General features: G+C 32.4%; 1 protein-coding gene across 1 annotated transcript in view; it reads right to left on the bottom strand.

Annotated features, from left to right (window-relative positions):
* BCAS3 (BCAS3 microtubule associated cell migration factor) overlaps nt 1-14,060 on the bottom strand; it is a 623,923-nt gene that overhangs the window by 446,015 nt on the left and 163,848 nt on the right. Inside the window, exon 10 of the mRNA XM_057499516.1 lies at nt 11,393-11,469. Coding sequence (XP_057355499.1) covers nt 11,393-11,469 — 77 coding nt within the window. The remainder of the gene's footprint in view (nt 1-11,392; nt 11,470-14,060) is intronic.

Raw genomic sequence — 14,060 nt, 5'->3', positions numbered from 1 at the left:
TCAGCAATAAAAAGCTACATTAGAGGTAGCTAAACTCCTGAACTTTAAAGTCAACTAACTCTCAAACTATTCTGATAACCATTTTGCCTCAACAGATCCTAATAAGTAATTCTTCTTTCCAAATACTAAAGGATACTAAAGCAAAAATGTAGTTTACAATTCTTCACTTTTCAAGTCAATGTTTTTAGAAACTCAAGTGGACCTCAAGAATTACAGTGTACTGGAATGAAAGTGAATCATTTTTCTGCTCTACAAAAAACATTTTACAGCTGGAATCAGCAGACCATCAGCCACTCAGCAATAGCCCAACTTTATAAGCATGACTCTTTTAAAGATTAACCATTGCTGCCAACTAAACTTTGAAAACAAGTGAGGGAGAGGGAAAAAAAACCAACCTCTAGAATACTAGGACAAATCCTAACATGTTTACAATGTTTGTGCACAAAGTAAAGGAGAACTGGATATTAAAAAACTCATATATCCAAATTTAAATAATGGTAAAATCTAAGAAAAGCACACTGAATGAAGATTCTTCCATTACTAAAGAAGTAGTCAAAAAGGTACATGAGACTGAGGCGATTTTAGATGGCATACTCCCGGAATGTTGGTCCTAATGGGGAGGTAAGCAGAACTTGTTTTGAAAAACAAAAACTACTCTCTGTAACACTCTGCTTAATTTTTCTTGGTAAGGACAACTCAACAGATTTCATATATTTTTGAAAAAAAAAACAACAAACGCCTGCATTTATAGTCAACTGACTTTCAACAAGGGTTCCAAGACAAGTCAATGGGAGAAAGAATAGTCTTTTCAACAAATGATTATGGGTCAACTGGATATTCACATGCAAAAGAATGAAACTGAACCCTGACCTTAGACTGCATCCCATAGCAATAAAAAATAAAAAGAAAAATTAATTTGAATGAATCATAGACATAAGTGAAAAAGTTAAAGTATTAATCTCTGGGAACAAAACATAGTGGCAAATCTTTGTAACCTCAGAATAAGCAGTAATTTATTGGATATGACACCAAAAGTTCAAGTGATAAAATATAGATGAATTGAATTTTATTATAGCTAAAAACTCTGGTGCTTCAAAACACACCACCAAAAAAAAAAAAAAAGAAAAGACAACTCACAGGATGGGAATTTGCAAAACATTTATCTGATAACTGGCTGGTATCTAGACTATAAACAGAACTATTACTACTCAATAATGAAGACACAAATAACTCAATATGAAATTTATTGACAAATAAGGTTTAAGATAACAAATAAGCATGAGAAGATGCTCACCATCACCAGTCATCAGGGAAATGCAAATCAAAACTACAATCAGATACCACTTCATGAGATACAAGATGATGGCTATAATCAAAGATAATAACAATGATTGGTGAGAACGTGGAGAAGCTGGAAAGCACATTCACTGCTGGTGGGAATGTAAAATGGTGTGTCACTCTTCCTGGCAGCTCACCAAACAGTTAAGGATAGAAATACCATATGAGCCAGCACTTTGACCATTAGGTACATACCCAAGAGAAATGAAAACATATGTCCACACAAATACTTATATCCAAGAGAAAATGGCCCCAAAATGAAAACAACTAAATGTCCATCACCTGATGAATAGATAAAATGTGGCATTATCCACACAATGGAATATTATTCAGCAATAAAAATAAATGAAGAATATTCCGTTGTCAAGATATACCAGTTTATCCATTCACTCACTGAAGTACAACTTGCTTGCTTCCTCATTTTAGCAATTTGAATAAAGCTGCTATAAACATCTGTGTGCAGTTTTTTAAGGGGACATAACTTTTTTACTCCTTTGGATAAATACCAAGGAGAATGACTGCTCAATCCCATGGTAAGAGGATGTCTAGTTTTGTAAGAAACTGCCAAACTGTGTTCCAAAGTGGCTGTACCGTTTTACATTCCTACCAGCAACATATGAGAGTTCCTATGTTCCACGTCTTTGCCAGCATTTGGTGTTGTCAGTGTCCTGGATATTGGTCAGCCAATAGGTGTGTGGTGGTATCTCATTGCTGTCTTAATTTGAATTCTCCTGATGACATATGATGTGGAGCATCTTTTCAGATGTGTATTTTTCATCTTTCTATCTTCACTGATGAGGTCTCTTAAGGTCTTTGACCTATTTTTTTAACTCGGTATTTATTTTCTTCTTGTTGAGTTTTAAGAGTTCTTTGTGTATTTTCAATAACAGTCCTTTATTAATGTCTTTTAAAAATATTTTCTCCTACTGGAGATGGCTGGTAATTGTAGGTCTGCTTTGGTTATGTAGCTGTATTCCTATTATGTTAATGTGTGTGCGCAATTTAATTAGTAGTTTAAAACCTATACATGCTGAAGTTACTCTACAAGAAGATATGTCAAAGAAATAATCAATCTTCCCATGTTTTCTTCTGTCCGCTACTTCTATAGCTTTCCTTCTTCCTTCCTATTTACAACCCTTAAGTAGAATTCGTGCCTCATAACGAAATCACCGAGTATCATAATTCTTCCAAGTGGTAAAGATACCTCAAGACAAATGCTGGGCATAGAAGCCACAGAGTATAAATATGCAAAGAAGTAAAAAGCTAACCATTTCAAACAATATTGCTTCTCTCTCACTTACCAACTTTACATTTCCCTGTATGGCCCCGGAAGACGACTGGTTAGCCAGAGACGGGTAAGATTCCCCAAGAGAGGAACAACCTAAGACAGGCACAGTCGCAGGGGGGCCATCAGGTGAGAAATTGGGGATCAACAGAGGTGAGGCTTAGAACCTCACCGCCCCTGTTTTGAGAGAAATCTGCATCCGTGGATGTTTTGTTGCCCTTGTCTAGCTTGGATTAATACTTAGTCTATAGGCACACACCTGATCATCTACATTTGCCCTCTTATAGCACTAAACTATGTTTTCTACCTTTATCTTGCATCTACCTACCACTTCAGCATTTTATTTAAAAAAAAAAATAATAATAATAATAATAATAAGGGAGAAATGTGGGATTCACATATAAATCAAGTATAAAAAACAAACGAATATTCATATTTGACCTGATTGTTTATAGTTCATAATGTGACCGAAAGTTTCTGTGATGACTGCCCTTGCACTGTTCACCATGTAAGAACTTATTCACTATGTAAGAATTTGTTCACCATGTAAGAACTTGTTCGTTATGCTTCAGAAGATTGGAGACTGTTGAGAATTAGGCTTGGGGTTGATTAATGATTGTGTATTGAGTCCCCTATACAGAATTTTATTGTTGTTAACAACCATTTGATCAATAAATATGAGAGATGCCCTCTCAAAAAATATATATATATATTTTTCTCCCAGTCTGTGGCTTATCATCTCATTCTCTTGACATTGTCTTTTGTAGAGCAGAAGTTTTTAATTTTAAAGAAATCCACTTCATCAATTCTAAAAAGTTATCACAATACCCAAGGTCACTTAGGTTTTCTCCTACCTTATCTTCTATGAATTTCATAATTTTGTGTATTACATTAGGTCTGTGATCCATTTTGAGTTAATTTTTGTGAAGGATGTATGGTTTGTGTCTAGATTCAGTTCTTTGCATGTGAATGTCCAGTTGTTCCAACACTGTTTGTTGAAGAGACTATCTTTGCTCCACTGTACTACCTTTGCTCCTTGTCAAAGGTCTATTTCTGGACTGTCTATTCCATTCCACTGAGCTATTTGTTCATTTTCCAATACTACACTGTCCTGATTACTGCAGCTTTTACAGTAAATCTTGAAGTTGGGTAGTAACTTGGAGGAAACTTGAATGCATATTACTAAATGAAAGAAGCCTGAGAAGGCCACATTCTGTATGATTCCAACAATATGATATCCTAAGAAATGCAAAACTATAGCGATAAAAGGTTTCAGTGATTGCTGGGGGAAAAGGGCAGAGATGAAAAGGCACAGCACAGAGGATTTCTATGGCAGTAAAAATACTCTGCATAATATTACATTGATGGATATATGTCATTATACATTTATCTAAACCCATAGAATATACAACTCCAAGAGTGAACCTAAGGTAAACTATGGACTTCGGCTGACAATGATATGTCAATTTAGGTTCACCAATTGTAACAAATGCACCAGTCAAGTGAGTAAAGTTGATAATGCGGGAGGCTATACATGTGTGGGGATGGAGAAATCTCTGTATCTTTTGTTTAGTTTTGCTGTGAAACTAAAACTGATCTTAAAACTTTGTCTTTAAAAAAAGAATTTTAAAAACTGATAGATCCTTCAACATGATGAACTATGATTATATCTACATTCAGTGAAAGACACCACCAGTTACAAAAGACCACATATTGTATGAAATCAGAAAAGATCATGAACACCTTTTCCAGAAAGACATATAAGCACATAAAATACTAAATATAATTGCAGAGATTTATTTGACCATCTTACACCTGCTCAACTACCCTGTTGAGATCACATGAGCTTTGGAAGAAAAAAAAAGACTACATGAGTTTTGAATTTAAAACTTGGGATTTTTTATTTGTTTTTCATGTATATGATATGCATCATCAATTTAAAAGTACTGCCATGTAAAGCTCAATGGCTAGGAATTATGCATATAGGAAAGTAAAGTCACAAGTTACTTCATTGTACACATATTCACTGAGTGTTCACTATGTATCAGGCTCCTGCCCAGACTGTGAAAACACCACGGCAGCCCAGTCCATCATATACAGATGGGAACCCGAAAGAACATGGATAGATTTGACTTTTAACTTGAAATGGGCTTAGATCTCATATTAACCTGCCAATCCCTTTTTATAATGTTACACATTTGCTTCTACACATAAAAAGGAAGCCTCCTCTTTTCAAAATTAAACATAATTTTACATTTTAAAGATCCTTTAAATTTATTCCTTCTATTTATTATTCGCCATTAACATAAATTAAGAACAACACTAGTTTTATAAGGAATAAATTTTCCTCCTCCAAATGAAAAAACAGAGGTCAATAGAAAGAGCTACTTATTGTACAATCCTTTGGTCTCTCTGGAGATTTCATATCTACCTTTCAATTTAAGCACACTGAAAATGACTACTAATGACATCTATCAGTCTTTGTCTTTTGTTTTCTTAATCATATGTAGGTTTTGGATTTCCACATCAGACAGCTGCTCAAGGCCACCTTTTCTGCACAAATACAAAGGTGTCTCCTTTCTCATCACATTGGCTGTGTTCCCTTTCCAGGTCTCTATCAGCTCCCTTTACCTGATCCTTCCACCCTTTGGCACAAATTCCCATGATGCTTTCTCTGATGGACACAGCTGTCTCTACTTATTTTACAGTCCATCATTGTATTCATACATAACTAAGGCACTCACAATTGTATTACACAAGAGCTTTTCAAACTACTTTAGAAATGAAATGCTTCCATGATCAAAATAGTATCCTCATTAAGTGGAGAATTTGTCAAATGTGGGCTTTGGTCCTAGTTCTTAAAGAACTAAAATCCAATCAATGGAGAAATCTATGTAGCACATACCATGAATGCTATTCTCAGTCTGCCCACCAGTTCCCCTGTCTTCCAATCCCTGTATCCTTCATCTTTTCAGCGTTCCAGGGAAATTGGCTCATATGCATGGGATAATTCAAATTCAGACACTTTCTATCTGCCAAAAGTTTCAGTCCCTATACAGGATTTAGGGTGGGAGAACCAAGAGGCAAAAGATAAGAGAAAAATTTGCTCCTTTCAAGTTACGAAATGGCTCCATTTGTCCCTTGATTTTAAATATTAGGCCATGATGAATTTTGTTCAAAATGTTAATACAAAAAACTTCAGGGGAAGCTGTATTTCAAAGAAAAGAAGCTAAATTCCTTCATATAAATATTTGCCAAATATCATCAATCTTACACAATCTTACCAACCTAACATCACTCACACAAATCTGGTCTCAAGGGTTTTCAAGTTAAGTAAAATAATATGTAACTAAGAATAAGACACTTCTTAATGGGATTATGAAATGAGATATATTACTACTATTAGTCAAGGTATTCATAGATGAAGAGGCTGGAGAGACCTGTTGTGAAATGCTACAATAATAATATTCAGAGACCATGAGAAAAGAAATCACAAACTTTTATTGTTGATGCTTTCTGAACTTTTTCTAATGTAAACTCTGTATCTAAATATAATATGCGTAAAGAAGTACCCAAATCAACAAAGCGAACATACACATATATATAATTAGCATTCAAAACAAAAAACAACATTATAGTATTCCAAAAGTCCTCTCACACCCATTCCAGTCCTATTCTCCCACAGTTGTGCACTAGTCTGCATTCTGACAACTATACTGAACATCTGTCCTTGAAAGTCATCACTGGGTTTTAACACATGGTTTATTACAGTTATTCCCAACATTAATCCCCAGAAACTATAGTTGTACTTTTACAACACCCCATTTTTCAACATTTTAAGTAATGTAGATTTCAGATTTAATGGGGGCCACACTAAGTAGACTTTACAGTGTCCCCAAATCATGAGAGCCATTTTATAAACACTACCCTGAGAGAGTAAGTGATGATCCTAATGGATCAGGAATTACTGAAAAGTCATTACTGGAGGCCCCAAGCCACTTGACCAGAACTTACATTTAAGCTGCATGTTACTTATAAAGCACCTGATTGCTATTCTAGAAACACTGTTGATCCTTCCAGATCTCTTCATCCTATCATGCACAACTCACAGAATACAAGAGAGACTAACACTTTAACAATACATGTTTCAACTATTCAGTGGATACAGTAACACACAGGGAAGCATTTAGGACTACATGGCAAAGATATTCCCAAAGGATATTAACTAAAGAAGAAAGAACAAAGGTATTATGAAGAAGTAATAATAACTTAGTCTCCCACTCATTTGTATCAAACTTAACTGATATTTTGAGCTTGCTAAAGGCTTGTAAAACAGAAGATCTTATTCCCAGAAGAGGAAATGATACTAAAGATACTGGAAAGATACCATTTTCAAATAAACTCACACTTAAACATATTTCTGGATTTACTCCAACATGTTATATATGCACACATAAATTCATTCCTTTAAACATCCACCACACACTTACTATTAGTTTCCAACACAAACCTGTATCACTTTCCCTAGAGATCAGTACTGATCTTCTCTGAATACTTTTCTTCATTATCTGGTAACTTTTGACAGAGCTGCAATACATTCTCAACCATTTTCGCTAAATAAACATCTTGGAAAAGGAACACTGATACTTTGAAACCAGCAAACGATTGTGATAAATGTTTTTGTTTTTAGGAAACTGAGTTTTATTACTACAAGAAGCAAAAATAAACATCAGAATATTTTTAAGTTAGCTAGAACATAACAGATATGCCTTTCATGATGACCTTACTTCCTTAAATCAAATATAAGATGAGCAACTTTGCTCTCAAGGAGATTACCACCTAGTGGCAAAGACAGAACAAGCAGATAGAAAATACATAGAAGATAAAAGTAAGTGTCTTAACCGGCAGAGATTACATTATATAAAAGAATTCCTAAAGGGTGTTGGATAACAAAAAAGGTCTGTAATCAAATAAATCTGGGAAATATAGAAATGCAGTAAATGAATTTAAACAAATTCAAATGCTAATCACCACTGCTATTCTCCAAAGGAAGTATTTCGTAAGTATATCTGACCAGGGCATCCTGATTTGCACAGTATATTGAAGATCTAAGTGTTCTGTGGACATATTGGAAATTGATATCTTTGGGGATTTAAAAAAAGGAGAAGCTGTTTTAAGTTAAGGAGGTTAAGAACAGTTCATATAAGAACTCTATCTACAGTGTGCCTAGACAGGTATGTAGGATTAAGACACTGTGGGGAGAAAGGGTGCTAATGAAAAGGCCATTTCAGGCAGCAAGCACAAAGCAATAAAGTACCTGCAAGGAACTGAGAACAACGAGTGGTTCAAAGTAAATGTAGTATCAAAAGCATGGGAATAAGCTGTAGAAATAAAAATTTAGCAAGGACATTGGATTAAGTAAGGAGTGTTTTCACATGCCAAAAACCTTGGGAGTTCAGCTGGTAGGAAATGTGCAAGATGACCATAAGAACCTGCTGGCCCAGAACATTTATAGCTCATGCACTTGTTAAACAATGTCAAATCAAGTATGGCATTTGTTCAAATCAAAAGGCTCAGTTTAGATTATAAATTATATGATCATTTAGTGATACAGAAGACATGATTTTCTGAGTTCTTATCATTTAGATATAGATAACAGAATATGCACAGATTAAATTATATAATGTTCAGCTTGTTTCAAAATAATTAGAGAAGAGTAAACAATGAAAAAGATTATCCATTAGTTGATAACTTGAAACTACAGGATAAGTACATGATGGTTCATTATACTACTTTCTTTAAATACCTGTATATAATTCCCAAAATGGAATCTTTTTTTCAAAAATGACATTCATAAGGGATGAAATGATATTCTATGGCAATAGTAATCTATTAAAATACAACATTTTCACCATACCAGTAAATGACATGTTTATCAAATAAGCAAAATTACTGAAAAATCAAAGGTACATTTAACCATTTTAAGGGAACTAAAAATTCACCTTATTTCTGCAAAATCTTCATAATTTCAAGTAAGAATGAAAACTAAGAAAGAACATACTCTAATCTCTCTTTTTCTGCTTAAAAGTATTTTCACTTTTATTTCTACCATAAATGGTTTAATTGAGAAATTATAGTAAAACCTCAGGAAAATATGACATTTCTTTAATCACTTTCTTTGAAATGTGCTAGTTTCTGTACTGATTTGGCCCATTCATTCAAGAGCTTTAAGTACATACAATTTCATCCTACAGAGAGTAATTTGACTCAAAGCAGACATCCTACAAATTTTTCTATTGCAAAACCTCAAAACTGAAAAATACTCCTTTAGGAAAGATGCAAATATCATCAATGTACAAAAACAAAGATATTTTAAAATATAAATTGTATTTATAGCCTATAGTATTCTAGGGTTTTTTAAACATTTTCTTTATATGTAGGTCTTTATTTGAAACAAATACATCTGTAAAACCCATTAGTTAAATGACAGATACTCATGATAATAGAAACAAATTTCAATCATTATGTAGAGGTACACAATTAAAGATAAAAGGTATATCTACATCGTTTTATGCAAAATTTTATTAGACCATACAAACTTAAAAATTCTATTGTTATAATTTTGCTCATTTTCTCCAATAAAAGAGTACTATGAAAGGTGCATTATCATTCCAATGTTCCAAAATTATTACAGTTTGTGTCCTTCAAATCTAAGTATAAGTTTAATACTCAAATCTAATTATTTCAAATCGTCTCTTTATAATAAAGTTCAATTTTTCTTTTAAAATTCTTTATTGGATATTAAATTACTAAAAATCTATATTTTTCACTTAACCACTTAAATCACAAATTTGCTCTTTAAAATAAATACTTCCATTATTAACTTATACTTAACTCATTTCTCTTCAGTCACTCTGACAACTGACTTTATACCCTAGTACTCATTACAAAGAAAGAAACTGACATCTATTGACATGTGCAATATTACTTCCCACATATACAGCCAGTTGAGTCTAATGTTTAAATAAGGTTTAAATTTCAAAGCACACATTGTCATTAAACAAACTATCTTAACAAATAATGATTTGGGATTTTTCCCCCAACTTAAAACTCAGCTAAGGAAGCAAGAGTTATCTTTATTTTTTACGAGAAAAAAAAGTAGCTATGTGCTCCTGACCTGATTTTTAAAGTGGAAATGGCTACTAAGAAATAAAAGTTCTATGTATTAATGTAAAATGGAGTCACAACAGAGACGTCTGACTTTGCAAAGCCAAGACACACATATCATTGATGCTAAAATGGGCCACGTAATATCCAAAGCTTCCTATATTATATGTATACTACATGTGAGAATGAAGTTGTTATTGCAAATATGTGCTCCCCAAAAACTTTTATTTAACTTACAGATATAGTAATAAAAGAGTCTGTCTAGAAATCTACATTCAATAATTACTAATGCATCAATAAATTTCTGATCAGCACAAAATGACTGATAACTGGGTTAATGTACTCATTCATTTCAGAAATGTTTAATGAAAGCCTGCATTGTGCCAGCCTATGTCTTAGGTGCTGGAGATATTAATTTAAATTTGTGAATGGTGTATATTAGGCTTGGTGATAAAATGAAAAATTTCTCAGTGAACATGATATTTATTATTATCTATACAGATCTCTGTGAGAGAAACGATTACAAGCTCAAGGAGACAAGTTGTAATTCTTCACAGACTACAAAATTACAAGCTATATAAGTGATATTATGCTATATATAATACAAAGTATATAATGTATATAATTACATATAGACTGTAGTATATTGATTATATAAGATCATAGGCTGTTATCAGATAGGAATAATGTCTACTACCCAGTGCTTAATATATAGTAGATATTAGGTAGACAACTGATGAATAAACATGTAAACAGTTGTGATATTTCAGGAGATGCAGCAATATGAGTGGGATTCCCTAGTTCTAACAAAACTATTCCCAACAGACCTATTCCTGCAGCATATACATATCAGATTCTCTGGAAAAACAGGTATAGCTTTGCTGGTGAGTTAAAACATAAAAGTAGTACAAGTAGAAGTTAAAATATAAAAGATAAAAATGAAAAGTACTTATTCACTAGATTGTAGTGAAAAAAATTCTAACTCCTGACATCTTTTGGAGTCAATTCCTTCTAGAATATCCATCCTGCTGGGCTGCCCTACAAATCTTGAACTTGTCAGCCCTCAGAATTGCATGAGCCAATTCCCTTAAAAAAAAAAATCACAATCAATCTCTTTATGAGTGTATGTTTGGATCCAGATTCTATGCTTATTCCTCCTACTACTTCTGGGCAATAGTAGAAGTAATGGGATGTAGGAAAGGAAAGAGAGAGACTGACATACTTCCCCCAGTCTCAAATACTTCATGTACTATAATCCAGTTATCTCCAAAAGTATGTCATGTTAATTAAGTAATTTAACAACTACTTTGAAAGTACAACTAGCTACATGAACCTCAATCACAACTACACAAGGAGAAAATATAAGGAAAAACTGAGGCAACAGACTACAAGGTTTGCTCAGTAGTATGAAAAAAAGTGTTTAAAAGACATACCATCAAATTATAGTACTAAATAAGACATTTACAGAAACACAGGGAAATCCTAATAATTGAATAACCACAAAAGACTGATACTATGATTACAATCAGTTTGCTAATTCTATCAGGTAAACAGTATAAACTCAAATGCATATGATAGGAAATAAATCAAGTTGGTACATACTTGTGACAAAAAATTTTTTTGTGAAAGTACAGCTGTCAAAGGCAGCAATTTTCTCCTGCAAAACTACTACGAGGATCCTAAAATTAGAGAGAAAAAAACATTTAAAAAGATGTAAATGTGAAATTCTATAAATGAATCATAAATAAGTTAAATCATCAGATTTAAACATGTATCTAAACCAAGGCAATTTTTAAAAATCAAACATTTCTTATAACATTTATGTTAGAAAACATCTCCCTCCAAAAATGTAAAAATATAACCACAAAATCCTTAATATAATCATGATAGACATGATTAGAGGAAAAAGTGACAGGAGAACAAACTAAACCTCAAAACATTATTTTCCTCTAAATAAAATTTTATTTTCATTCATTATACATCAAATAAATCTATCTTCATTAAGAATGTATGAGATCAATAACCTGGCTGGCTATTTACTAAAAGTGTTTTCCCACTACTGGCTCAAAGTCATGGAATTAAACATAAAGTAGATTTATGTGACCTGTCACTTAAAATGATCGCTGAATTTCCCAATGCAAGAGGGGAAAAAAATAAGAAAGAAAGAAATTCAGACAACTGTTACTCAGTATAAATGAGTCATTTCTGATTGATTCAATATATTAGTTTAATCTGAATCTGTATGAGAGCCCAAGATTTATACATAATTAAGAAAATTAATTAGTTATGTTTTCAAAACCAAAATTACTAAAATACATTTGAAATGAAGTTGTTTTATAAATTGCATTTTAGAGTACTGCTCCTTGCATGACATTGATAGGACCCAAATTTCAAAGGTATTTCCAAAAAGTCAAATAAAAGATTATGATTGTTGTTAAGTATTTGACATACTCATAGGGTATTTTTCCAAATTTGGGGGAGGTAAATCTGAGTAACAGATGTTAATGATGGGTGGGGAAAAAAGAAAAATGCTGTATTTAACCTGCATGCTTTATTAATCTTGTTCATTTGCTGCTGCAGAAAAAATCCCCAACACAGCTGACAACACATAAAAAAGACTGTCATGGCCCTTAACAGAAGAAACCAAGCAATCATCAGACCCAAGTTAAAGGGCTTGGAATCCATAATAAAGTGACAAACTCAAATGAGAGAAAATACAGAAAGCAAAACAGAGATGAGTTTTTCACATAATCCAGCAGTCCCGCCCCAAAATATAACAACATACAAAATGATTTGCAAAAGGAAGGTTTAGCTGAATAAAATTGTTCTATTTAGGTGAAATTCTGGAGGGAGTAAAAAAAAAAAAGAAAAAAAAAGGAAGGTTTAATTTATAATGAATATTGGTAAGTTCAAAAGACTTACAATACCATACAGCTCATTTGTGAATAAATACAAGTGCAGAATTAACCAGGGAAAGACCTGGCAAATTAGATTTGACAGTTTATAGAGCAAAATCTAAGCAGTACCTGCAATTCACATAATAGCTTTCACCACATTTGAACTCATACAATTTCTAATTGGAAAACCAATTCAAGAAAAATAATATAATGTATCCAAATCAACAAATTCCTTGTTGGAACATATCTTCATATGGAGTTTCTTTAAAAAAAAAAAGAGCAGAGTATGAACCTTTGCTACATAAACCAAATATCCAGAGAATTTCATTTCTACTTTTCATTGCTGTTTCATATTCATAAATCACTCTTTTATATGATTTTACTCCTACTCACAAGTTTCATAATCATTAGTTACTTCTGATGGACACACTGATAACTAAAAAATACTGTCTTAATATTAAATGTAATTCATATCTATATTAAAATATTAAATATGTTCATTATTTCATGGCCAAAATTAAACAAACATAAAAATATTTGTTACAAGAAAAGTCAATCCTAACTGTATTTTCATGTGCATCATCTAGAACATAGAATTTGGAACAAGTGCAGAATTAAGAAAAACCCAACTTTGCCCTTGACAGCCTTTGTAACCCTTTAGAAAAAATAATGTAAGATAGGCTTTTAAAAAAATTTAACTTCAGTATATTTTTCTGTTTTCTAGTATACTATGTATTTGTGATACGAGCAAATTGTGATCTAAAATTCTTCTTTGTACTTATCTCCCTCTTCAAATGTGTTCAAGTTTCTCTTTGGTTAAATAATAAGTAATCTACTTTGTGGGAGGACACAGGACACTTGAAGAGCTATCATTACCGTTTTCCAGATTAAGTTTACTATCTACTGGATTCACCCATCCAATAATGTTGACTTGGAATAATTTGATGCATCATTGGATAATTACATTGTCCCAGAAATAACTGTTTCTATTACCTATAACTTTGAGTTTCATATTATTTAAAGTACAAATAAGCACAATAAACATATCTTCATTATGAGTTGCACACTATCACTGAACAGCTTTTCTTTGTCCTGTTTCATGTTTTTGTACTTGAATTCAAATACTTATATCATTAGTATTAAAGCCAATGTGTTGTTTTAATTTGTTTTTGTCAGTTATGTCTTTACCCTTTGGTTTATATTCAGTCTGAATTTCACATTTTGAAATATCCTTTAAAACCTAACCTGAGAGTCTTTTATTAGAAAATTTATTTTATATTAACACAACATAAAATATTTGTTTTCCTTGTTCCATGTGTTTATTTTTTTGAATGAAATGGAGAATTTATAGTTTGCATTCATGACCTTAATCA

This window comes from Manis pentadactyla, chromosome 4 (genome assembly GCF_030020395.1).
Source record: "Manis pentadactyla isolate mManPen7 chromosome 4, mManPen7.hap1, whole genome shotgun sequence".
Taxonomy (NCBI): Eukaryota; Metazoa; Chordata; class Mammalia; order Pholidota; family Manidae; genus Manis; species Manis pentadactyla.
The sequence above is the reverse complement of the archived record's forward strand: the minus strand, read 5'-3'. Positions and strand labels throughout refer to the sequence as shown.